The sequence below is a fragment of the Ochotona curzoniae genome, unplaced genomic scaffold (assembly GCF_017591425.1).
Source record: "Ochotona curzoniae isolate NIBS_2020 unplaced genomic scaffold, NIBS_Ocur_1.0 scaffold_4701, whole genome shotgun sequence".
Classification (NCBI taxonomy): Eukaryota; Metazoa; Chordata; class Mammalia; order Lagomorpha; family Ochotonidae; genus Ochotona; species Ochotona curzoniae.
Window position 1 is genome coordinate 27,560,360 of NW_024467122.1, and position 27,059 is coordinate 27,587,418.

General features: G+C 41.0%; 1 protein-coding gene across 2 annotated transcripts in view; it reads left to right on the forward strand.

Annotated features, from left to right (window-relative positions):
• Positions 1-2,091: 2,091 nt before the first annotated feature.
• SEC23A (SEC23 homolog A, COPII coat complex component) overlaps positions 2,092-27,059 on the forward strand; it is a 56,220-nt gene continuing 31,252 nt past the window's right edge. Inside the window, exons 1-10 of one of the 2 annotated variants that reach the window (XM_040968915.1) lie at positions 2,092-2,198; positions 7,391-7,632; positions 7,814-7,871; positions 8,054-8,140; positions 10,179-10,415; positions 11,252-11,331; positions 12,912-13,056; positions 15,204-15,362; positions 16,932-17,047; positions 26,423-26,546. In XM_040968915.1, the coding sequence (XP_040824849.1) occupies positions 7,412-7,632; positions 7,814-7,871; positions 8,054-8,140; positions 10,179-10,415; positions 11,252-11,331; positions 12,912-13,056; positions 15,204-15,362; positions 16,932-17,047; positions 26,423-26,546 (1,227 nt within the window). In that variant the 5' untranslated portion in view covers positions 2,092-2,198; positions 7,391-7,411. Of the gene's footprint in view, positions 2,199-6,102; positions 6,185-7,390; positions 7,633-7,813; positions 7,872-8,053; positions 8,141-10,178; positions 10,416-11,251; positions 11,332-12,911; positions 13,057-15,203; positions 15,363-16,931; positions 17,048-26,422; positions 26,547-27,059 lie in introns of those variants that run through there. The other variant, XM_040968916.1, reaches the window with a different exon arrangement.

The following is a 27,059-nucleotide window of genomic DNA, read 5'->3' on the forward strand; positions in this document are numbered from 1 at the left end:
AGAGGAGAGGCTGGGAGTAGAACAGGTGCCAAAATGGGATGTGGGTGGTGCAAAGGTGGAGGATTAGCCTACTATGCCATTATGCTGGCCCCTTGAATTATGCTTTTTAGGTTTTCACGTTTGTTCATGAATGTTAAAGGAATAGTATTTAAAACAAAAGACAAGACAAAACTTACAGGCCTGGAGTGTTAGCCTAGTGGCTAAAGTCCTCGCCTTGCATGTGTGCTGGTTTTTGTTCCTCCTGCTCCACTTCTCATCCAGCTCCCTGCATGTGACCTGGGAAAGCCGTCAAGGACAGCCCAAAGTCTTAGGATCCTGTACCTGCATGGGAAACCCCAAAGAATCTCCTGGCTTCAGAGTGGCTCAGCTCCACCCATTGTGGCCACTTGGGGGAGTGAATCAGTGGATGGAAGATCTTTCTCTCTTTTTTAGATTTCTTAGAGCTATAAATAAAGGTGCCCTTTTGAGAATCATGAAATGCATGAAATTACTGATGTGTTATAATTTATTCTTGGTGCTCAATGTCCACATGGATTTCGTCATCTGTGTAGCTATGGTCTGAATGTTTGGGTCATCCACATTCACATGTTGAAATCTTGACCCACAAGGTGATGGAGTTAGGCACTAGGGCTTTGGAAAGTGTTAGGTCACCAGAGCGAAGCCCAGGGTTCATGCTGTGGTACAGGTTGTTAAGCCACTGCCTACACTGCTAGCATCCCACGTAAGAGTGCCAGTTTGATCTCTGATCCGGCTCATGCTAATGTGCCAGGAAGGCAGCAGAAGATGGCCCAAGTACTTGGTCTTTTGCTATCCCTGGGAGAGGCCAAGATAGGCTTTCAGGCTGTTGGCTTTGGCCTGGCCCGGCACAAGCTATTGTTGCCATTGGGAGTATAAACCAGCAGGGGGAAACTCTGACTCCTCTCTTACTCTGCTTGTCAAATAGATAAATGAAGCTTTAAAACAAACAAGGGCAGAACTTTCACGCATTGGATTAGTGTCCGCAGAAAGCAGCCTTGCAGCCTGAGACGACAGTGGGAAAACTGCAGTTAGGAATCAGAAGGTATCAGTCACAGGTAGCAAGCTTGGATCTCCCATTTTTGTGGCTGTCTCATTTTTGCTTCACCCTTTGCTTGGAATGAGAAGTTAGCAATCGTGTGGAAATTACTCGGCTCAAGATTGAATTGTGTGTGTGTGGGTGGGGGATTGGGTGAGGGGTATGGAAATGGGATGGCAGACACGGATGTAGGAAAACAGACTGCTGAGACTTTATTAATAGTATGTAAATTCTTCCAGGCAGGGGATTCTGGCCCGTTTTGCTTACATCACATCACCAGCATCTCAACCGTGTCTGGCACATTTGTCCAGCCGAAGCGAAAGAACAAACTTCTCACTTTGTTCTTGCAGAGATGTGGCTTACGGTTCCAGGCAATACTGGGGCCCCCTAGAAGAGGGTGCCCTAGAGGACTCCTCCATTTCTCTCAGCAGCTGAGGAGGAGTCCACGTGACAATGGAAGAAATTCTCCATCCATCCAGAAATCCGCAAGGAGTGGGGTCCACCGTGGCTCTGGAGAGAGCGGAAAAGCCACCGCCCAGCCACCGCCCAGCCACCTCCCAGGTCGCCCCGTTCCCCGGCGCCTTCCACGACACTCTCCGCCTCTGTACTTCCTGTGGTGTCCGCCCGCCCTATTCAGGGCCCTCCTTCGGGCCGCCCCGCCCCTCCTTCCTCCACGCCTTCTGCCTCAGTGCCACGCCCCTCCTGCCTTCACACCCGCCCATCCTTCCCTCCACAGCCCTCCCCTTCCGCCACCACGCCCCGCCTTCCTGCCTTCACGCCCCGCCCTCTGCCCTCCACGCCCCGCCCCTTCTCCCAATTCACGTCCCGTCCTTCCTCCCTCCACGTCCCGCCCTCTTTCCCACACGCCCCGCCCATCTGCGCCCCGCCCCCTCTGCCTCCCCTCCCGCCCCTCCTTCCTCCTCCACGCCCCGCCCCCTCCCCTCGCGCCCCGCCCCGCTCCCTCCCCTTGACGTGGCAGAGGCGGCACCAGCCATGTTGGCCAGGCCGAGGTCCTCGCTGAGGCCGGGGGCGGGGCGGTGTCTACCTTGACTGCGCTGCTAAGGCTGCTCCAGCTCGGCGGAGAGGGCTGATTTTGTGTGGCTGAGGCTGCGCCCGGCGTGGAACTCGGAGGAAGGGTAGCGTGGTAAGCACCGACCTCGGGGTTACCTCCTCTCTGGGGGCTCGCAGGGTTCGGCAGGCATCCGGTGGGCCGCCGTCGGCGGCAGGCTAGGGGCTTGGGGGTCCCCAGTCGGGCTCTCGGTACCGGCAGCGCACGAAGCGCCCCGGAGGCTGCGGTCCGGCGCGGTGGGTGCCCTCGAGCCCCGATCCTGTCACCCACCACCTGAGTAGCTGTTCCTGGGCTTGGGGGCACGGCCCCCACCCAGCTCCCATGGATTAGGTGGGAAAGGTGGGAGTGGGGGGAAAATGGCAGTTCGAGCATCCCGCCCCACACCCATCCGCCGCGTTCCGGTCCACCCGCCTTCCTCGCTTCAACCCATCCTAACTCCTGGGCATGGAGGCTTCTTTCATTCCTCCCTGATCTGAGGTGTCCTAGACTTTGAACCGAGGGAACTTCGTCACCCATCATGCGGCCCTGGTAGTTACAGGCGTGAAGGAGGAGAGTGCCAGGTGCAGGGAATGCCTTGGGCCTTGGTTACAAATAGAGTACGGTTTTCAGACAGGACCAGCCTTAGCCCGTTGGGCTTTTATTTTACCCGTAATGTTTTCCCTAAGGAAAAGGCAGAGCAAATCTACAAGGAATCACCGGATTGGGGGGTATTGGATTAACTCTTCGGTACAGTTTTTCAGCCTCTGAGCCTCCAAAAGCCACGGATCATTTGCCAAAAGTTAATTTGCTTTCACAAAAAGTATTAGATTTCAATGTAAAAGCGTTGAATCTTCCTCTCTCCAGTAGGGTAATTAACAGTGTTTCCAGGTGTCCACCCATTTTTAATTGACTCAGAATTTTAGAGTCGGGTGGTCTACCCCAAAACTCCCATTTTCTTGATGAGTAGAGTGAAAATCAGAGTGGTTCAGCGGGCCAAGATCAAGCAGCTGGTGTTCAGAAGTCATTGAGGACTTCACAGCTGAGAAGTGGAAGAAATACGATTGACTAGAAGTTATATTTGATGGGAAGGGATCAACATTTTACTTGAAAATTTATATTTCCCACTTTATGTATAAAAGGGCTGAAGTTGTGCTATTGAAAAGCTCAAATGGAGAAAGAGAAAATAATAATGTGTATGTTTGATATACTATGTTGAAATGACAGTATTTTCAGTTCTACCCCCCAAAATTACTAAAAACTTTCCTACTGTCTAGGAAAAAATGGGAAAAAAAGATGACTGCTTTGTGTTTTCTGTTACTTTTTCCTTTTACACACACACACACACACACACACACAAATTGTAGTATGTTAAGTCTGCATTCTAATTTGGCGTGTGAGTAATGTTTGGTTTTAATATTTTTATGGGGACATGTTATTAAGAGTGAGTGCTTGTCAAATAATGTCATTTTATAAAATGCTACTTTGTAAAAGAACTTTTGCCAATTAGTGACTTTAAGACTGTGCAATTTCTACCTTTTAAGATTGTAGAATTCCTACCTTGAAAAGGTGGGGGAAGTCAGGGAAGTGTTTTTCATGGCCTCCTGCTTGGATCTGTTAAGACGAAACAAGTAGGAGTTTCAGCAAGAATTTGGGAATGTAAGAAATCTGTATGTGACTTGGTAAATATCATCTTAGAGTAGAGAGAGAAGAATGTGAAAGGAAGAGAAGTGTGTTTAAATATCACTCAGGGGATGTTTAGAGTATCTTAATAAAAAAGTAACTCTCTGTTAACCTGTTGCAGAAGTTCAGCTTGGCCCTTGCCTGTGTGTTGGTGTCTTTCTGCCAGGACTCTCAGGGCTTTTCCCTAAGGCAGTGGTTCTAAGGACCCGGTTTGCTCTTAAACACTGTTGAGAACCCCAGGAAAAATGCTAACCCGATTGAAGCTAGGCCACGTTTCATAGGTACTTCTGCAGTATGTTCTTTTACGTTGTTTAGATTGAATTGTGTGAAGGAAACCTGACCTCATATAGATCAGTAGCTTTTTTTTTTTTCCTGATAATTGTGCATATTCTTTTTTGGTACTGCACTGAAACTCAGTAATTTTAAATAGGAACTTAAAGGTTAATTGCAGTGTGGAATCTGAAACCTCACAAGTAACATTCTGTACTTTGTTACATGAAGAGCGTCTACTTTGATAGGCTCATCTGCTCCTGCCTGTTGCTGTATCGTGAATTATCTGTTTGAGAGATGTTGCTTCATTGAATGATATGTAATTTTCAAATGGGGACATGTTTTATAATGCAGTATGTATTTTAACTGCAATTAATAAATAACCACTAATATCAGGGAAAATTTAATATTAGGAAAGCTGTCAAGCTTTTGGTGGTAAATACAAATTTTCAGAAATTTTTAATATTTGCTTAGAAGCTCAAATTTGTTAATGGTGAAAGGTGTAGGCTTTCCGTGAAGTAAAATGACATACTCATTTTGTCCATTTTTGAGAAAATTGTCTGCCAAACACCTAAGTACTAGTAATGTACTGCCCTTGGAGAATGGAGAAAATAGTCAAAGTTGTGAGTTGTGTTGTGTTTCAGTTAAGCAGTTATGATTGGTGTGAGATGTTTTAGTGGTTATCTTAATGCTTTTTGGAGCTGCATTTTAGATGCTTTGTAAGTTATAGGGACAATCAGTAGTAAATGGAACATTTTGTTTCACATGTTCTATAGAAGTGATAGAAGGATCTCATAGTCCTAGAATTTTTATTGTATCTGTAACAAAGAAATTGTATCTAAAAACAGGATTTTTCTTGCTAAGGAGCTTGTTTTTTCTATTTTAACTCCCTTCTCACTGTTGTAGGCTTTTTTTTTTTTTTGTTAAAATTCGTTATCATTCAACAAGCATTTTTTTTAAATATTTATTTTATTTTATTGGAAAGGCAGATATACAGAGAGGAGGAGAGACAGGAAGATCTTTTGTCCGATGAATCACTGCCCAAGTGACTGCAATGGCCATTGTACTGATCTGAAGCCAGGAGCCAGGATCTTCCTCCAGGTCTCCCACATGGGTGCAGGGTCCCAAGGCTTTGGGCTGTCCTTGACTGCTTTGCTGCGCCACAAGCAGGGAGCTGGATGGGAAGTGGAGTTGTTGGGACTAGAACCAGCGCCCCTATGGGATCCTGGCACATTTCAAGGTGAGGACCTTAGTCGCCAGGGCACCGTGCTGGGCCCAACAAGCATTTTTTTCAATTGAAAAATCATACCATAATTTTCAAAGCCATCTCTCATATATATATACATACATATATAATATATACACACATATATATATTTTAAAGATTTTATTTATTTATTGGAAAGTCAGATATACAGAGAGGAGGAGAGACAGAGAGGAAGATCTTCCGTCCTGTGATTCACTCCCCAAGTGAGTGCCACAGCCGATGATATGCCGATCCAAAACCAGGATACAGGAGCCTCTTCCGGGTCTCCCACGCGGGTGCAGGGTCCCAAAGCTTTGGGCCATCCTCAACTGCTTTCCCAGGCCACAAGCAGGGAGCTGGATGGGCAGTGGAGCTGCTGGGATTAGAACTGGTGCCCATATGGGATCTCGGTGGGTTCAAGGTGAGGACTTTAGCTGCTGGGCCACGCTGCCGGGCCACGCCGCTGGGCCCCTCTCCTATGTATTTTTAAAGACATACTTTTTTCTAAGCAAGTTTTGGCTTATGATCTTCAGCTTTTAATACCTTTGGAAAAGTTCACAATCTCTTTTAATTAGTATAAAATTAATTGTCCTCAAGATTTGGGCATTATAGAGGGAAATGGTGTTTTTTTTGACCTTTGTTTTTTTATTTGTTTTAAAGACGAGAAAATTCTTTACTGTTTAAAATACTAAAATTGTTAAACTTCACTTTTGGTAATTTGATTTAGCAAAATTCATTTGAAAATTTTCCTAAAATTAGAATAGTTTTATCAAGTGTGTATTTTTCAACTACCTCTGTTTCTCTTGCATTTCAGAATTAATTTCTTGCTGCACCGTTGTTGTTCTTAGCAACTTGAACACCTATGCTGGTTCTCTGGAGATCTGAGGTTCATAATTCTGTTCTTTGAGTTTGATATCCTTCATTTCTGCTACAAAACACTTGAACCAGTTTTCCACAACTTTAAGTTCTCCAGCTTCCTTCAGTGACTAAGCACTGTGGTAGTAGTTTGCGAGCATGAGCTAGAACTGTTGCCTAGAGAGGAAGCTGGCATCCTAGGTTGGCAATTAGAGAGTGACCGGATAGAGACGTCTCTTGATGTCAGTCCCTCCCCAGAGCACAGCTCTTTGCCATTGTAGTAAATTTAAATTACTATGTTAAATGTTCCTGCAAGTTATAATGTTAAAAATATTCTAAAAAGCTGCCATTATGGTACAGCTGGTTAAGCTGCCACTTGTGATGCCAGCATCCCATATCAGAATGTGATTGAAGTTCCAGCTGCTCTACTTGTAATCCGCTCTGTGTGAATGTGCTGGGAAAAGTAGTAGAATATGGCCCAAGTAGCTGGGCTCATGACACTGGTGTGGGAAACCAGTGTGGAATTTCTGGCTCCTGGCTTCAGCCTGATCCGGCCTTAGCCACTGTGCTATTTTGGGAGTGAGCCAGTAATGGGGGCTCTCTTTCTGTCTATCCCTGTATCTTTCAAATGAATAAAATATTAAAAAAATTCTGAATTAATTTTCTGAAAAAATTGAATGAAATATGGATCATTGGAAAATGACTTACCAAAGATTTTATTTATTATGCCACAAAAATTTAGTGTTGGTACAGTAAAAAATTACCTGCCTGCTATGATTTAATATAATTTGGCCCCCAAACTGATGGCAGGTTTTGAACTCCGAAGTTATAAGTTTGAGAGAGTAGAAACAATTGTATCCTCTCCTTTCCTTCCCTTTCCTTTCCTCCCCTCCCCAAATGGCTACAATAATTAGTTCTGGGCCAGGCTGAAGCCAGAGCCAGGAGCCAGGAGCTCCATTTGGATCTCCCAGTTGGGTGCAGGAGTCCAGGGAATTGGGCACTCTGTTGCTTTCCCAGGCACTTTAGGGAGTTGGATCAAAATGGAATAGCTCGGACTTGAACCTGTACCCAAAGAGGATACTGACATTGCAGGTGGTAGCTTTACCTGCTGCACCACAACACAGACTTGAGATGACTCCTGATGTATTCATTTAACTGAATATGAGGAAAATATAGTTGATTTTGAATCACCTTACGAGGTTCCCAGATTTAAAAATATGTTTCAATTTTGTTACAGAAATAAGAATCAAGTTCCACAATGACAACCTACTTAGAATTCATCCAGCAAAATGAAGAACGAGATGGAGTCCGATTTAGTTGGAATGTTTGGCCATCAAGTCGATTGGAAGCTACAAGAATGGTGGTTCCGGTTGCAGCCCTGTTTACACCACTGAAAGAGAGACCTGATTTACCACCTATTCAATATGAACCTGTTCTTTGTAGTAGGACCACTTGCCGTGCAGTTTTGAATCCTTTATGGTAATTAAATATGTGGGAAAAACCAAGGAGGCATTATGATTCAAAAATTTATGTTCTTTCTTGTTTATATAAAAGTCCCTTTGTTTTGTAGTTATTTTGTAGATCCAAAGAGCTGTAAATTTTAATATCATTCTATTTATACCGAATTGAAATGTGTATGTCTTTTCTTTTCTTAAAATAGCCAAGTGGATTATCGAGCAAAACTATGGGCTTGCAACTTTTGTTATCAAAGAAATCAGGTATGACTAGTCCTATTGCACATGTCAATGCTACAAAATAGTTTTCAAAAGGAACAAAATACTTTTCATATAATCAGAATACCCATTTTTTAGTAACTGAATTAGAAACACGTTTTCAGTTTAAAAAATTTTATTTTAGATGAATAATTTGTTAATTTTTGTCTTTTTTTTTTTCTTTGTAGTTTCCACCTACTTATGCTGGTATATCTGAAATGAATCAGCCTGCTGAACTTTTACCTCAGTTTTCTAGCATTGAATATGTAGTTCTGGTAAGCAAATAAGAGCAAACATTTAGAAAATTTTAAATATCTGGTGGTTTATTTTGTACCAAAATAATTGTTGAGTTGATTAAAATACATGATCACACATCGAATTGATGGAACATTTCAAACATTTAAACTGTTGGGGTCAATTTGAACCATGTGGCTTCTCTGTTATAGTTATTTGGTGGATAACTAGACACTGGTTAATGTGGTGCTGTTTTCTAGCCTGAGTGGATTAGTTAACGATTAAGTATCAGTCTTGGTCTGTAGTTGGAAGATCATTTGACAAATACTTAATCACTGATGCTGAAGTCTATTGATGTGTCTAAGTAATCAAAATATTTTTGTATTATTTCTTATTGGGAAAATAACCTTCATTTTTTACCACCTTCACATACTTGTGTATATATTTGAGTATGCAAGTAATATAACTTTTTTGAATGTTGTAAGGAAAGCAGAATTGCTATTCCTTGGAGTAAGTCAGTAATTTTAACAGACCTGGCTAGTTTCTGGGTCTCTGAAAGTTCAGGTCCAGTTTAAAAAATTTTACGGGGCCTGGCGGCGCGGCCTAGCAGCTAAGTCCTCACCTTGAATGCTCCGGGATCCCATATGGGTGCCGATTCTAATCCCAGCAGCTCCACTTCCCATCCAGCTCCTTGCTTGTGGCCTGGGAAGGCAGTCAAGGATAGCCCAAAGCTTTGGGACCCTGCACCCGCTTGGGATACCCGGAAGAGTTTCCTGGATCCCGGCTTCGGATCGGCATAGTATCGGCTGTTGCGGTCACTTGGGGAGTGAATCTTCGGACGGAAGATCTTTCTCTCTGTATATCTGACTTTCCAATAAATAAGTAAATCTTTAAAAAATATATATTTTTTTACGAAAATTACCTCAGTTTGTGATTAAACTTTATAAATGTTTTATTTAAAAGTAACAAGTGTTTGCTGTAAGAAATAAAACCTTATGTAATGAAATGAAATGGAGAATCAAAATCCCCTCTATAACTGTACTTACACATAATTTTTTAGAAAGATTTATTTATTTGAAAGTCAGACTTAAAGAGATCTTCTATCCATAGGCTTACTTCCCAGATGGCTGCAACAGCCAGCGCTGGTCTGGTGGCTAAAGCCAGGAGCCAGAACTTTCTTTGGGGTTGTCCACGTGAATGGTAGAGGCCCACGCACTTGGACTGTCTTCTAGGACTTTTCCCATGCCATCAGCAGGGAATTGAATTAAAAGTATAGCAACCAGGCCTGGCACAATAGTGTAGTGGCAGCTCAATCCTTGCCTTGAGTGTGCTGGGATTCCGTCCAGTTTCTTACTTGTGGCCTGGGACCCTGCAGCCATGTGGGAGATTTGGAGGAAGCTCCTAGGCTCTAGCTTTGGATCAGCTCAGCTCTGGCTGTTGTGACCACTTGGGGAATGAACCAGTGGACTGAAGATCTTTCTCTCTGGGTCTTCTTTTCTCTGTAAATCTACCTTTCCAATAAAAATAAAGAAGTCTCAAAAAAGAAAAAGAAAGTGTAGCAACCAGAACATGAAATGATTCCCATGTTGTTGTCATTGGTGGTGACTTCCCGTGCTATGCCATAACATTGGCCCCATGTTATTTTTTTAAAAAATATATTTTAAAAATATTTATTATTTATTTGAAATGCAGATTTACAGAGAAAGGGAGGGAAATACAGGGAGGTCTTCTGTTTGTTGATTCACCCCCCAAGTGGCTGCTGCAGCTGTAGGTTGGGCTGGTCTAGTGCCAGGAGTCAGAAGCTTCTTCTGGGTCTTTCATGCAGGTGCAGGGTCCCAAGGCTCTGGGCTGTCCTCTGCTGTTTTCCCACTACCCCCAGTGATTTTCAACTTGATTTTCCACTCAGTCTTGGATATCGCTGCATAACAGCTTACGTAACCTATGTTACATGTGAAATGACTCTATTAGGATTCTGTTGTATGCATTATTTAATTCATCTTCTATTGACTGTCTTATATATTGTGCTGGTATGCTACTACCTTTTGAATCACTTATTTTTCTTATTTAATTTTTTTAAAGCGTGGTCCTCAGATGCCTTTGATATTCCTCTATGTGGTTGACACTTGCATGGAAGATGAAGATTTACAAGCTCTAAAAGAGTCCATGCAGATGTCGTTAAGTCTTTTACCACCTACAGCTTTGGTTGGACTAATTACTTTTGGGAGAATGGTTCAGGTTCATGAACTGGGTTGTGAAGGCATTTCAAAAAGCTATGTCTTCAGAGGAACAAAAGATCTATCTGCCAAACAACTGCAGGTGAGCAACAAGAATGTGCTTTTCAGCTTGTGAGAATCACTGTATGTATGTTTATAGATGCTTTCTGGATAAATATTAGTACAACTTTTTTTTTATATGAGTGACTAACTGTATAACAGCAAAAACTAAATTGAGCGTTTCAGTCATTTTCTTTCATGTGCTTAATGTCACTATCCTATAGCTTGAAGAACATTTATTTTTAACTATCTTTAAAATTGGAAGTGAAACTGAAGATAAGATTTGAAGAACTTACGGAATAGTCATGTTGAATACTAAGAGGGAGAAGGCACAGAATATTAATTTTTGTTTCTTGACATTCCATTAAGGAACTAAAAACTTACTTTTATCTTGAGAGGAGGGAGCGAACCTGAGAGCTGTAGTTTCCATATCCTCAGGTTCAGTGCTTAAATGGCAACAACAGTTGGGGGCTGGGTCAAGCTGAAGCCAGGAGCTAGGAACCCTATCTAAGTCCCCTGTGTGAGTAGCCGGAACTCAGTGACTTGAGCTGTCAGTGCTGCCTCCAGGGGTAGGTATTAACCGGAGCTGGAGCTGGCTGTCGACCCATGTCCCTGATATGGAGTGTGAGTGTCTCACTTGCATCTTAAGCACCCTTAGTAATAAATATTTCTGAGCTCGTGTCTTTGTCCATGCAACCGTTATGCTTTGGTTTCTTTTGATGACTATGTCGCTTTAATGTCCCTGCTGTCCTGATTGTCTTCCCAGATGGACTGTTTGCTCTCTGAGGAGAGAGACTTTATATTCTTTATTTTTGTTAGTGTCTGGCACAGTACTTTGCACATGTTTGACAGAAGATAACACAACTATTGCCTTCGCAGGAAATGTTGGGGCTCTCTAAAGTGCCAGTCACTCAAGCAACACGTGGTGCTCAGGTGCAGCAGCCGCCTCCTTCTAATAGGTAATAATTTAGTTTGGCAAACAATTATAATTTGGATTTTATAATTCATGTAGGTATTTTAAGCATCTCATACCCCTAACTTAGCCATGGTCAATAATATTATAATATTGATCAATATTTTTAGGAATATAATTGTATCAATATACTTTTTGAAGAATTGCGGTAGATTGATGTTACTGAAATGGTGTGCTTTTCATTATTATATAAGGAGTTACTGAAGTTCTTTAGTTTTTTTTTTTTTAAAGATTTATTTGTTTTTTACTGGAAAGGCAGATATACAGGGAGGAAAAGAGACAGAGAGGAAGATCTTCCATCCGATGATTCACTCCCCAAGTGAGCGCAACGGCCAATGCTATGCCGATCCGAAGCTGGGATCCAGGAACCTCTTCCGGGTATCCCACGCGGGTGCAGGGTCCCAAGGCTTTGGGCCATCCTTGGCTGCTTTCCCAGGCCACAAGCAGGGAGCTGGATGGGAAGTGGAGCTGCCGGGATTAGAACTGGCGCCCATATGGGATCTCGGTGGGTTCAAGGCAAGGACTTTAGCCACTAGGCCATGCTGCCGGGCCCAAGTGTTTTAGTTTTGACATACTCTTGCTTTTCTATTTACAAGTTAAGAACAGAAACTTAATTTTTGTGATTTGAGGAAAGCTAAGCAAGAAAAAGGTTTCATTTTGTCTTCTTAACCTTAGTGGTAGTGTTTCTTCCTAAGGTTATTTATAATTATTATTTTCAATATGAGAGGGAAAGAAAGACCTCTCATGTGCAAGTTCACTCTCCAAATCCCCTGTAACTGGCCTGAGCTAAGGCAGGAGCCAGGAGCCAGGAGTTAAGAGCCATGAGCCAGGAGCCAGGAGCCAGAGCCGGGAGCCAGGAGCCAGAGCCAGGAGCCAGGAGCCGGGAGCCAGGAGCCAGGAGCCAGAAGCCAGAGCCGGGAGCCAGGAGCCAGAGCCGGGAGCCAGGAGCCAGAGCCAGGAGCCAGAGCCAGGAGCAGGGAGTGCAATCCATCTCCCACGTAGGAGCCCAGCTGCTGGAGCTCTCACCTCCAGGATCTGCACTGGCAGTAACTGGAGTCTGGAGTCTGGACCTGGGAATTGAACCCAGGCACTGAATTGTGGGATGTGGGTCTCTTAATCACTAGGGTAAATGCTCACTCCCTTTCTTTAAGGTTTCTAATCAGAGGTGGTGTTAGTAAAATTGTGTTCCTGTATCTTCTCATATTTATTTCAATAACCTCAAAACCTATTAGCTTAGTAAATGAACTATGAAACCCTGAAGTAATATTTGATTTGTTTCTTTTATAGCAGTTGTATTCAAAGTGTGGTTCTTGAATGAGTGGCACCACCTGGTAGCTTGTTTAGAATTCAAATTCCCAGACTTACTTAACAAAACAAACTCTAGGCCTGGGACCCAGCAATCATTGCTAAACCCTTCAGTTGATTCCAAACCCCTGAAAGTTTGAGAACTGATTTGTAGTACGTTCAATTTTTTTTTCTATTTTTTTAGGAAAGTGAGCCATTTGTTTTTTGTACTCACACCCACAAACAATTATAAATGACCTTTGATTTAATTTTAATTTTCAGATTCCTACAGCCAGTACAGAAAATAGACATGAATCTCACAGATCTTCTGGGAGAACTTCAGCGGGATCCTTGGCCTGTGCCACAGGGAAAGAGACCCTTGCGTTCTTCTGGAGTGGCCCTTTCCATAGCTGTGGGACTGCTAGAGGTAGTGATGGCTTTTTATGGAATCTGAAGGTATCTGTGTGTGTGGTTGGAAGTCTAAAGTTACAGAGATAAAACCCCCCAAAATACCTTGTCATACTGTTTCCTTTTCTTCAACAGTCAACATGAAGATATTTTGTTTATCTCGGGGGTGTGGACACTTTTTTCTCCTAAGCTAATCAAGCAGCTTTTACCTGGATATCCTGCAGTTCAATACATGTTAAGGGCTCAGTTCAATAAGATTGTCTGCCAGTTCATATGCCAGTTGCAAATAGCATGTTGCCACCTACCTGCTTGTTGACTGGCTAAAAAATGGGTGATTCCATAACCCCTTCTCAAGGTCTGTTGAATTGCTAGGGTGTTTCACAGACCTTGGGGAACACACCTGGTTATTGTAAAACGTTACAAAGGATACATGCACAGCCAGATTGGGAAGAGGAATAGAGTGAGGCATGAGAAGAATGTAGAGCTTTCATTTCTTTTTTTGAGTGTATCATGCTCCAAGACCTCCGTGTTATCTTCTAGCTATCTGGAAGTTCTTAGAACCCAGACCCTTTGAATTTCTCTGGAATCTTTATTACTTAGACCTGATTGATAATATTGTTGACCATTGGTGATCAACGAATAATTTTTCTTTTCCCCTTTTTTTAGAAAATATTTATTTGAAAAGCAGAATAACAGAAAGGGAGAAACAGAGCACTTACCTGCCAGTTCACTCCTTAAATGGCCTCATTGGTCAGGACTGGGCCGGGGCAAGTCAGAAGCTTGAAACTCCATTCAGGACAATGGTGTGAGCGGCCCAAATAATTGGGCCATCTTCTGCTGCTTCCCGGTGTATTCTCCAGTAGCAAAGCAACTAGGACTGAACTAGTGTTCTCATATGAGATATGCTTTTTAAAAATTCTTTTGTCTCTCCAGTACATTCATGTTTCTGGCCTTTTAAAGAAATAAACTTAAAATTTACTTTAAATTTTACTTACTTTTGAAATTATCCTCTTTCATTTTGCTTACACATTTGGAGAAAGGGAAAGCAGGTTGGAGTGCTCAATTTTTGTAGTTTCAGCTAGGAAACAATTCATGCTTATGTTGTAAGCATAGAAAGGAAAAGTAAACAACAATAAAAAATAGAAGATGTTCTCTCTTGCTATTCTTTCTCTACTTCTCTGTGAAAGTCTTTAAGCTGGAGAAGTATGCTTGCTTATAGGGATTAGATTTATGTAGTATTTTAAAGATTTATTTATTTTTTATTACAAAGTCAAATATGCAGACAGGAGGAGAGACAGAGAGGAAGATCTTCTGTGCGATGATTCACTCCTAAGTGAGCCCCAACAGCCGGTACTGCGCCAATCCGAAGCCAGGAAACAGGAACTTATTCTGGGTCTCCCACACAGGTGCAGGATCCCAAGGCTTTGGGCCGTCCTCGACTGCTTTCCCAGGCTACAAGCAGGGAGCTGGACAGGAAGTGGATCTGCTGGGATTAGAACCAGTGCCCATTAGCATGGGATCCTGGCGCGTTCAGGGCAAGGACGTTAGCTGCTAGGCCACGCTGCCAGGCCCAATATGTAGTATTTTAAAATTACAAATGCACTGCTGCATAGAGTTGAATGTTTTTTTTTTAAAGATTTATTTTATTTTTATTGGAAAGCCAGATATACAGAGAGGAGGAGAGACAGAGAGGAAGATTTTCCTTCCAATGACTCACTTCCCAAGTGGCTGCAATGGCCGGAGCTGAGCAGATCCGAAGCCAGGATCCAGGAACTTCTTCCGGGTCTCCCACACGGGTGCAGGGTCCCAAGGCTTTGGGCCATCCTTAACTGCTCTCCCAGGCCACAAGCGGGAAGCTGGATGGGAAGTGGAGCTGCTGGGATTAGAACCAGCGCCCATATGGGATCCTGGTGTGTTCAAGGCGAGAATTTTAGCTGCTAGGTTACCATGCCAGGCCATAGAGTTGAATTTTAAAAGGAAGTTATCCAAGTCACACAACTTGTTTTTTCAATTGTCATTTTAAGCGTTTGATTATTTTATTTTGTAGAGATTATTTGCTTTTCTTTTTTCTAGAGAAAATATACCCGTTGTCATTTTAAGAGGTAGGTACCATTGTGTTTTCCATTTTACTTTAACCTTCTTTGATGAAGTACTTTGTTTCCATAGTGTACTTTTCCCAACACCGGCGCTCGCATCATGATGTTCATTGGCGGTCCTGCTACTCAGGGGCCTGGAATGGTGGTTGGAGATGAATTGAAGACACCTATAAGATCATGGCATGACATTGAAAAAGACAATGCTAAATATGTTAAAAAAGGAACTAAGGTAATTTTGATTTGTCTGCACACCTTGTTAGAAAACAGATATTCATTTAATAGGAGAGAAAAAATAACAGACACTTTTTGATAATATCAAAAAAGTCTAATAGTAATAGTCATTATTCTTAAGAGAAATATTTCTTTTTCTTTGTCAAGTTTTCTGATTTGAAATATAATTTGATATATAATTTCAAATAGTTATTTAAAGATAACCCTTGAGAGAAATTCCCATGTACCTTTTTTAATATACATGTTAGGAAATATTGTTCTGCTTTGTAGAAGTTATAGGTTTTCAGGTTTTTCATTTTCAAGAGGGAAGTCTCTAATGTTTACTTGTATACACATACGTGTAGAGTATGGATATGTTTGTAGTTTGAATAGCCCATCATGTTTTTGTGAGTTGCTTTTTATTCACCTGACTTTACTTTTTTGGGGATTTGTAAAATATATTTCACTAATGTTGATTCTTGACTCTATCAACTGTTAGATCTCTAAATCTCTCTCTGCAACTGTACTTTTCAAATAAGGGAGCACTTACAAATAGGTTATAAAGTTATAAAACTTACATATGTATTCATTTATTTGAGAGAGAGAGATTTGAAACAGAAAGCTGCTGTCTGCCAATTCTTGTTCCAAATGCTTGCAGTGGCTTGAGACTAAAGATAGGAACTTCATTCAGGTCTCCCGTGTGAATGGCAGGATCTTGATTATTGGAGCACTCACCTGCTGCCTCCCAGGGTGCGCTTTAGCAGGTAACTGAAATTGGGAGTAGAGCTAGGACACAAACCCGTGTACTGAAGTATAAAAGGGTACTTATATATCAATCAGCATCTTTTTTTTTAGATTAAATGGAAGGCTCTGTTTATTATATATATATCATATATAATAATACATGATTATATATGATATATATTTCTGTTTATTATATTTTTAATGTTAGGTTTTTTTGGAAAGGCATATTTATGGAGAGGAGAGACAGAGAAAAATATATTCCATCCACTTGTTTGCTTCCTAAATGGCCACAGTGGCCAGAGCTGATCTGAACTGAGCTGAACTGAAGCCACCTGCTTTCATTAGCAGCGATCTGTATTGGAAATTGAGCAGCTGAAACATGAACCAGTGCCCATATGGAATGCTGGCGCCTGTAGGTGGAGGATTAGTGAGTTCAGCCACTGCACTGACCCCCATAGTTGACAACTGCTAGGCTAAGTGCCCACCTTTGTTTATTTTTGGATGCTTTTGTTTCTTGAGTGTGGGTCTAGATGGGAACAAGAATTGCATTTTGCTTCCAAGTTTATATATGAGGAACCACATATTCACTATGTTTTTTCTTCAAATTTAGTTTTATATAGGGGGTTTATCTAAAATTAGTGGTATTTAATGAAAAGAATGTGAAGGTGTAGCACTTATAGAAAGTATTCTCATTTTATGAGATAAAAGCAAAAATAATTCTGAATTTTTATTGATTATTCTTCTAGTATACTTTAGGTTATTTTGACCCATTACTTGGGAGAGGATTTATAGGATTATCCTGTTTACACGTCACTTTGATGGAGTTTTAACACTTCTTTTGTAGCACTTTGAAGCACTGGCTAACCGAGCTGCTACAACTGGCCATGTTATTGACATCTACGCATGTGCGTTAGATCAGACAGGGCTCCTGGAGATGAAATGCTGTCCCAACCTTACTGGGTATGTATTTCTATTTTTCCAGCATTTGAAAGTATAGGATCAGTAATGACAGACAAACACCATTAAAGGCCGTTTAGGGAAAAAAGTCTCTGTCCTGCATCGTGACAACATCTGTTGCAGTTGGAACATTCTTTTGATAAAGCTCAGCTTTTTTTCCACAATGGCACATATTTTTGTAAAGATCATTTTGATATCCTGGTGTGATATTCTGTTCTTTTAGCAGCTTTTTTTTTTTTTTTTTTGAGATAAATGTCACATATCAGGAAACCTGTCCACTTCAAGTGTTTAGTTTGATGGCCTTTAGAATATTTAATTGGTTGCACCACTATCACTGTGTTCAGTGTGCAGCATTGGCATTACCCTGGGCATTTACACTCCCCGTCTCTCACTCCTTCATGTCTTCCCTGTCCTTGGTCACCCACAGGCAAGTACTAATTACAGTTTGTTTTGAATATTTTGTGCAAACTACTTATTTGCTGTGATTTTTTTCATGGCTTTTAGCATTGTCTTTATTTATTTATTTTTAATGAAAATATTGTGTTTTTAAGCATTGCCCATATTGTAGGGTATATTAGTGTTTCATTTTAGTTTCATTTCATTAGTGTTTGAAAAAGGATCTGATGTTATGTAATCATGTATCATTACATGGATCTATCCTGCAGTTTTTGAATCCTCAGTTGAGGACTGTTTGAATGTTTGTATTGAATGTTTCTGTGTCACTCTTTGGCCGGTATGAACAACGCTGCTCTGAACAGGATGTGTGAGTTTTTGTGTGGACATCATGTTTTTGTTTCTCTTAGAAGTTAATTTATACCTAGGAATGACTTGATGAGTCCCATTGCAAATGGCGTTTAGTGTTTTAAAGATGTGTATTTATTTATTTATTACTGGAAACTCAGATATACAGAGAGGAGTAAAGACAGAGAGGAAGATCTTCCATCTGCTGATTCGCTCCCCAAGTGGCCACAACGGCTGGAGCTGAGCTGATCCGAAGCCAGGAGCCTGGAGTTTCTTCCAGTCTCCCACACAGGTGCAGTGTCCCAAGGCTTTGGGCCATCCTCAACTGCTTTCCCAGGCCACAAGCAGGGAGCTGGATGGGAAATGAAGCTCCTGGGATACAAACTGGCGCCGAGATGGGATCCTGGCATGTACAAGGCGAAGACTTTAGCTACAAGGCTATTGCGCCAGGCCTCAATTTTTAATTTTTTTTTGAAGTAACTAGGCTTGTTTATATTTTGACTGCAATAGCAGTAGAGGATTCTCATTTCTCCACATCTTTGTTAGTACTTCTTATTGTCTTTCTTTTTGATAATAGCTATCCTAGCATGTGTGAGGTGATAAGTTACTGTACTTTTGCTTGCATTTCCCCAAAGACTAACAATATTGGACATCTTTTTTTGAGCTTATTGGTTTTTTGCATTTCTTTTTAGTAGAAATACCTATTCAAATGCTTTGTCCATTTTTAAAATTGGATTAATTATTGCTATATTGTTGTTAAACAGATTCTAGATATGTCACTTATACATGTGATTTATTAATCCTTTTATTTTCACTTTCATTGCTTGTACTGAGTTCCTGCTTTCTCTTTTGTTGTCTGAGTGTTTGGCATCTCATTTAACAAACCGTTGTCTCGACAAACAGCACAGCTGTGCTTTGCCGTTTTCTCCTAAGTGTTTCCAGTTGTGCTTGTTTGGCCGGTAGAGGGAGACAGTGATCATGCATGAGCTGGTATTCATTCCCCAATGCCCACAGTGTCCCGGCCAGGCTGGAACGAAGAGTCTGGACCTTGATCTGGATTTCCCTTGTTGGTGGCAGGAATAGGAGTACTTGAGCCATTTCCTGCTGGCTCCCAGGTGTGCATTAGCAGGAAGCTGGCAACAGAAAGTGCGGGTCAAACTTGAATCCAGGCACTGCAGAATGTGATCTGGGCATCGCCATAGCTTTTCTCGTGTGCCAGACTCTCGATAGAGTGTTTTTTACTTTTTTTACGTTTGGCTTTTATATTTTATCTACAGTTCATCTTGCCTTAATTTTTGTATATAAAATGAGAAATGCAGTCCAATTTTATTCTCTTGAATTTCTTTTTTTTTTTAAAGATTTATTTTTTACTGGAAAGGCAGATATACAGAGAGGAGGAGAGACAGAGAGGAAAATCTTCCATCCGATGATTCACTCCCCAAGTGAGCGCAATGGTCGATACTATGCCGATCTGAAGCCAGAAGCCAGGAACTTCTTCCAGGTCTCCCACACGGGTGCAGGGTCGCAAAGCTCCGGGCTGTCCTTGACTGCTTTCCCAGGCCACAAGCAGGGAGCTGGATGGGAAGTGGAGCTGCTGGGATTAGAACTGGTGCCCATTAGAATTTGATCCCGGCGTGTTCAAGGCGAGGACTTTAGCTGCTAGGCCACGCCGCCAGGCCCTCTTTTGAATTTCTATATCTAGGTGTCTCAGAATCATTATTCTAGGACTGGCATTGTGGTGTACCGGGTTAAGCCGCAGCATGCAATGCTGGCACCCTATATTAGTTTGCTATTTTGAGTTCTGGATGGAAGCAAGAGGAAATGATGTAAGCACTTTGTCTGAGATGGCCTTAGTTCTTGGGCCTCTGCCATCCATGCAGGTGGAGTCCTTGGATCCTGGCTTCAGCCTGGACCAGCCCTTGCTATTGATGGTATTTAGGAGTTGAACCAGTAGATAGAAATGTCAGCTGTCTTTTTCCATGTTTCTTTGTCTTTCCCTCTGTGCAACACTCTGCCTTTCATGGAAATAAATAAATCTTTAACCAGATGGTTTTATTTTTTGTATTGAATTGGCATGCTTATTGAAAATCAAATACAAATTTATTTTCTGAACTTAAAATTCTTTTTCATTGATCTGCGTGTCTATACATACATGGGTACTCCAGTTTGTTGATCTCTGTTCCTCTGTAGTAAGTTTTGATAAAAAAAAATTACTTCTTTAATATTGTGAATTCTTTTTCAAGATTTTTTGCTGTTCTTGATAATTTATGTTATGATATGAATAGTAGAATCAGCTTGTTCATTTTTCTGTAAAAGGCAGCTAGAATTTTATTAGGGATTTTGTTGAATCTAAAGATTTTAGGTTGGGTTACTGTTACTTGTTTTTAAAAATTGGATTCATTGTTTATTTACATTGTTATATCTAAAAAGTTTGATAAAAATAGATTTATGCATTTATTTAAAATCCATTTCTGTCAATGAACATTTATTGAATGTCCATTATGTTTAAAGTACTGACTTTTTTTAAAAGGTTATTTATTTATTTGTGTGAAAGATCTAGAAGTAAACAGAGAGAGACCTCTTTCATTGCTGGTTCATTCCCCTACTGGCTGCATTGGCCAGCGCTGCGCAGGCAGGGATCTGGGCCTCCATCTAGGTCTCCTAAGTGGATGGCGGGGCCCCAAGCAGTTGAGATATCTTTTACAGCTTTCCCAGATGCATTAGGAGGGAGCTGGATCTCAGGTGGAGCAGCTGGACCTCACATCAGCACTCCAGTGTGGGATACCAGTACTACCAGTGGCTTAACTCACTGTGCCCAATGCTGGCCCTTAAAGTACTAACTGAAATTAATAACTGGTTAACATGAATATTAACAAAACTTAAGACTCTTATCCAAAGAGTCTTCCTTTCTGTGCATCTTAGACACATGAAATAAATACTTTCAAATTAAGTATTTAAATTTCTGCAATACTTCCTATAAAGCAGAAGGAAATACATTGCAGTAATACTATTTTAAATGTATATAGAGGCCCAAGCACCTGGGCTGCTTTCCCAGGTGCATTGTCTGGGAGCTGGATTGGAGTGGAACATCTGGGTCTTGAACAGGTGTCCATAGGGATGCTGTAGTCACAGAGAGTGGCTCAATTTACTAAAGCTGCAATGCTGGTCCTTCTTGATTTTCTAAGCAATACTTGTCTGAGGGCACCAATGTTCTCATCTTGTTCAGCCAGAAAATAGTCTGTTGAAGTGGTTGAATTTTTCTTTTTCCAGAAAAGTTTGGATATTCAGGAGAGTTGCCTTCCTATTTAAGAACTTTATCCACAAGTTTTTTAATCCTCTGATAAATGTCTGTTGGCACTGTCCCCTTGCTAATCCCCTTCTGAATGACATGTAACCCTTAGCATTTTGAAGCCATTTTTGCAGTCTCAAAGTATGCTGTTAGGTTTGTGACCTGACCTGATTGTTGAGTTCCTCCAGGTCTAGTCTGCAGTCCATATGTACTCATAAGTATTTTCTTGATCACAATCTAGTCACATTGCAGAATTACCTGATATTGTTTTCACTGATAAATGCAGAGTCATCTGTCAGTCCAGAATCAATATAATATGTTTAAACAATGCAAAAATAGTAAAAATTTTAGGGTAATACTGTCTACCCTGTACTCCATAATGACTTTCTACTTCTGCTTTTCCAGCCATTATTTGAATGACTTTTGAACCTAAATGGATCTTTGTGTTTCACATCTCCTTAGTCATAAAACACGTGGTTCTCTTTTTCTTGCATGTCACCAATGAGACTTTTGACATTCACTTCATTAGTGTTCTTCATTTCTATTTTCCTTGTTTTTCAACAGCAGTTGCATTCTCCACTTTAACCAGAGACTGGAATTTTGCCTAAGTCTGTAAATGTAAAATGTGTTGCTCAGTTGCATTAATGCACATTGCAGGCTGGAATGCTAAGAGAGTGGGTCATAATCCTCTCCGAAATTAAGCTGTCCAACAGTGTGTACAGGGCCTGATGGATTTGACTGTGTACCTTTTGGAGGAGGTTGGGGCTGCAGTTTTCTTCAGGCCCTTGTCCCTCATGTTTAGTCAGTTATGCTCATGGCAGCAGCCTTCTCATCTGGGTGTATTTATTTATATATGTTTTCTTGCCTAGTTGCCATGGCTGGAATGTCAGGACATGGTTGAGTGAAAATCGTTGCCAGTTTACATCCAGGTGTTTTCATCTAAGGCGGAAGTCAATCTTTCAACATTAAATATGTTGTTAGTCGTGGGATTTACCTAGATTTGCTGATATACTTGTTGAGAAAACTAAGTCTACTAAAGGATTTGGGGTACCTGTCCTTTATTGAAATGGTTTGGACTGAAGAGAAAGGGGATTTAGGAAGATTAATAGTTCAGTTCTGAATGCATTTGGTTTGAGATATCAGCTATGTGTGAGATTTCAAGTGGGCATTTGGATTTTATAAATATACATCACATTTTCTTTATCCATTGATGTGATGATGGGACACCTTGGTTGAGTTATATTTTTGCTATTGTGAAACAGTGTTACTATAAACACGCTGTTGCAGATGTCTCTGATACAGTGTATACATGCTGTTGGGGATATACCCATAGGTGGGATTGCTTGGATCATTTGGCACATCTATTTCTAACTTTCTAAGAAATCTCTGAACTATTTTTCACAATGACTGCAGTAATTTGCATTCCTACCAACAGTCTGTGATTGTTCCTCTTTCCTTGCTAGTGTTTGTTTTCAGCTGTAAAGGTCCTTGGTAACCTTATCAACATCAGTGAAAACTGTCAGAGTAAATTGGAGAAGACGTAGGAGGAAATTGGAAGTAGCGGATATAGACCACAGTGTCTTAGGCTTTAAGATGTAGAAATAAGATGGATATATTGCTGAAATACAGATTCTGATTTAGTATGCACTGGATGAGGCTTGAAATTCTTTTTATACCAAATCCCCGGTGATGTTAGTGTTGTTGGACCAGTGACCACATGCTAAGTAGTAAGAGTATAATTAACTCTTTCATAGAGGTTTATGAATGGAGCAGAGAAATGGGGTGGTGTAAATTATCATTAATCTAAGATATAGTATTAGTTTTTTGATAGCACAGATTATTGTAGATGACATTTTTGCAAAAGTAGAGTCTGAAAGGGTCTGTGGAAAAACTATTATAATTAATGTGTAAAGTTAACAAGAGTTTTGATCAGGTTAGTACTACAGAATTCAACCATATTTTTACGTTCTAATACAAATAGAAAATGAAACAGATTTAATTGCAGCAGCATCTGAAGTAGCAAATCAAAACTTTTCAACAATATTAAAGTAAAATTACTCTTAAGTGATTGTACTTCATTAATTTTGACACTTTTGCCCATTTTAACTTGATTATATCTATTGAAAACATCTTAAAATATTTTTTAAATATAAATTTTTTTAATTTCTGAATTTGTGAGTATAATTAAAAAAAAAAATCAACTTATATGAAAGAGGGAGAAATATGGAGATCTTCCATTCGTTGGTTCTCTGCTCAACTGGCTCTAATAGCTGGGGTTGGGCCAGGCCAAAGTCAGGAGCCTAGGTGTCTGTTCAGGTCTCCCACGCAGATGGAAGCAGTTTGATCACTTGGGCTGTCTTTTTGCAGCTTTTCCAGGCATGTTAGCAGCGAGCTAAATTGCAAGTGATACAGCCAGGACTCAAGCCAGTGCTCGCTTGGGATGTTGGTGTTGTAAGTGGTGGCTTAACTGGCTGTGCTATAATGCTGGCTTTGTGTCCTTTTTATTTAAACAGAGTACAAACCCTTCCTCATGTTATGTTTTTCATGTATGTTCTGGAACTAGGGCGGTTGAAGAGCCTTACTCTATTGTGTAGGTAACAAAGTTTTGTTCATCTGGGTTCTAGTAGAGAGTTGCTTGCATTGCTTCCTTCCTGTCTTCTCTTGCTATCAAGAGTGTTTCACTGCTTGAGCGAATATCTGAGCATGTCCCACATGCGCGACTTGGGGTGGGTGGGAAACCGGGTGGGGCTTCTCCCCTCAATATCCCCCTTTACCTCAGATACATGAAGGAAACAATATGGAAATAATAGTCTTACCCCCCAAAGGAAAAAAAAAAAAACAGGGACTAAAGCAAAAAAAAAAAAAAAAAAAAGAGTGTTTCCGTGAGTAACTATACAATTATTTTTCTTTTTTTTTTTTTTAAAGATTTATTTATTTATTGGAAAGTCAGATATACAGAGAGGAGGAGAGACAGAGAGGAAGATCTTCAGTGCGATGATTCACTCCCCACGTGAGCGCAACGGCCGATGCTATGCCGATCTGAAGCCAGGATCCAGGAACTTTTTCCGGGTATCCCACACGGGTGCAGGGTCCCAAAGCTTCGGGCTGTCCTCGACTCCTTTCCCAGGCCACAAGCAGGGAGCTGGATGGGAAGTGGAGCTTCCGGGATTAGAACTGGTGCCTATATGGGATCCCGGCGCGTTCAAGGCGAGGACTTTAGCTGCTAGACCACGCTGCCGGGCTCCAATTATTTTTTTTTTACAAAAAAGTTTTACTTGTTTGAAAGAGTGACAGAAAGAGACCGGGGGAGAGAAGGAGGGAGGGATGGAAGGAGAGAGACAGATATGGATTAGTCTTACACCTGCTGGTTTGTATCAGCCAGGATTGGGCAGGCTGAATCCTGGAACCTGGAACTCCATCAGGATCTAGCACATGGGTGACAGGGACCAAATACTCAGGCCACAATCTGCTTCCTCGCAGGCTCATTATCAGGAAGCTGGATCAGAAGTGAAGCTCGGATTCCATCCCAGACTTAACGTGCTGTGCCTGAATCTTGTTTTTTGTATCACTGGAATGGGATACATTTTTTTTTTTTTTTTGGTTAATATCACAAATAGTTAAGAAACATTTCTGGGGGGTGGATTAAAGAGAAAACATGTATATAGTTTTGTTAGATATTGTTAGTGTTCCCTGTGCTGAGGTCATGTCATTAACCCCCCCCCCCACCCCGGCAACACTTGAGAAAGTGTTTTTCTGCAGCTTTGCTAACTGAATATGTTGCCAAACTGTGATTTTTTGTTAATATATTGTAGAGGAAATGATCTTTCAGAATAGTTTCAACTTATAAAATATTTTCAAAAACTTCTGTCATTTAAGATTTATGGATTTATTTGAAAGGCAGAGTTATAGAGATAGAGACATACACAAAGAGAGGTTTTTCACCTACTGGATCACTCCCCAAATGTCTGCAAGCCAGAGTGAGGACCATCTGGGTCTCTTTGTGGGTGGCAGGGGTCCAAGGACTTTGGCCAACTTCTGCTGCTGTCTCAGGGGCTTTAGCAAGGAGCTGGATTGGAAGTAGAGTATCTGGGACTCAATTTGGTGCTCACACATGGGATGTTGGCGTCATAAGTGGTATCTTTTTTTTTTTTAGATTTAAATTTTTTTTTTTTGTAATTGGAAAATCAGTTATACAGACAGAAGGAGACCCAGAAGGGAAGATTTTCCATCCAGTGATTCACTCCCCAAGCAGCTGCAACAGCAGGAGCTGAGTTGATTTGTAGCCAGGAGCCCAGAGCCTCCTGCAGGTCTCCCACACAGGTGCAGGGTCCCAGGGCTTTGGGCTGTCCTCGACTGCTTTCCCAGGTCAGAAGTAGGGAGCTGGATGAAGCAGCGCTGCCAGGATTAGAACTGGTGTCCATATGGGGTCCCAGCACGTGCATGGCCAAGATTTTAGCCACTGAGCTACCGTGCTGGGCTCCATAAGTGATAGCTTAAACTACTGTTCCACAGTGTTGGCTCCCCAAAATTTAGAGAAGATTGGTATATACTTACTGAGAAAAACTCAGCAGTACAAAAGTACATACCATGGAAATGTTTTCTTAATGTTTCTATTCTCATTCATGGGATATAACACTTGTAAGTTTAATAAGACAAGCGCACAAAGCCAATAATATGTACACATTGTTTTTAAGAATGAAGCAGGGGTCACTGTTGTGTGGTGGGTTAAGAAGCTGCCTGTGATGCTGGAATCTCATGTCACCTGTTTGAGTCCAGGCTGCTCCACATTCTATCCAGCTTGCTGACAGTGTCTCGGGAGGTATTGGGATCTCTGCACCCAAGTAGGAGACCCAAAAGGAGCTCCTGGCCCCTGGCTTTGGCATGGCTCAGCCCTGGCCTTTGCAGCCAGAAAACGAACCAATAATGAAAGAATCTATCAGTGTTTCTTCCTGTTTCTCTGTGACTCTGCCTTTGAAATAAATAAATCTTTAAGAGAATATATGCTGTGAGCTGTCAAGTGTCTTCACCAATATGGAGAACTGGACAAGGATGGGAGAAACACAGTTGTTACTTTTGTGCGTTTTTAAATTCTAGGTACTAGGTAAATATATTATCTTTTTTTAAATTAAAATCATTACTGAAGACAAATGCAAGTGTTTTAAAGATTCTCATACTCTGAGTTGAGATGGCGGGGTGAAGATTTTCTCAAAAGTATTTGAGTTTTACAAATTAATGCTAATCATATTTTGGAACCTATATTGATTGTCTTTAGAGTTAATTTGCTGCTATGCTTTTAACATGTGAACCCAGGAACTGTGCTGTACACACTGTGTGTTCTTTCCATGCAGCGGTTACATGGTAATGGGTGACTCTTTCAACACTTCCTTATTCAAACAAACTTTTCAGAGAGTCTTTACCAAGGATATGCATGGACAGTTTAAAATGGGCTTTGGTGGCACATTAGAAATAAAGGTAAGAATCAAAATTTGATATTTCTGTTAATGTTGATCAAAAGAGAAACTTTCAGACTTGACTGTAATTCTCAAATATCATTAACGAAATTCAGTATTATGCTTTAATAATAATTGTATTGATTTTGTCATCATTAAATGTACAGTAATGAGAACTCATTTGAGCATTTCTGAACAACTGTTACAAAAGTAGAATTACATAGGTAATGGCTCATTTTGCTCTTATTTCTTTCTTAGTGTTGTATATTTATTGATTTATTTTATGATACAGTTCCAAAGGCTCTGGAATATCCGTTTTTCCCTCCCCAAAATCTTACCACACTGGTTTCCCCTATATTATACAATAGTATGTGGTCTTTCATAAACAGTCATAAGTCCATCATTCTATTACTAAGTGTATTCTGATATTGTAAGTAAGGACAATGGCAGAGAGTCCAGTATCCCATTGTCGAGATATATTTAACAGTTTTATTGGAAGTTCATCTTTGATTTGGGAGTAGAGATGCATACTGCA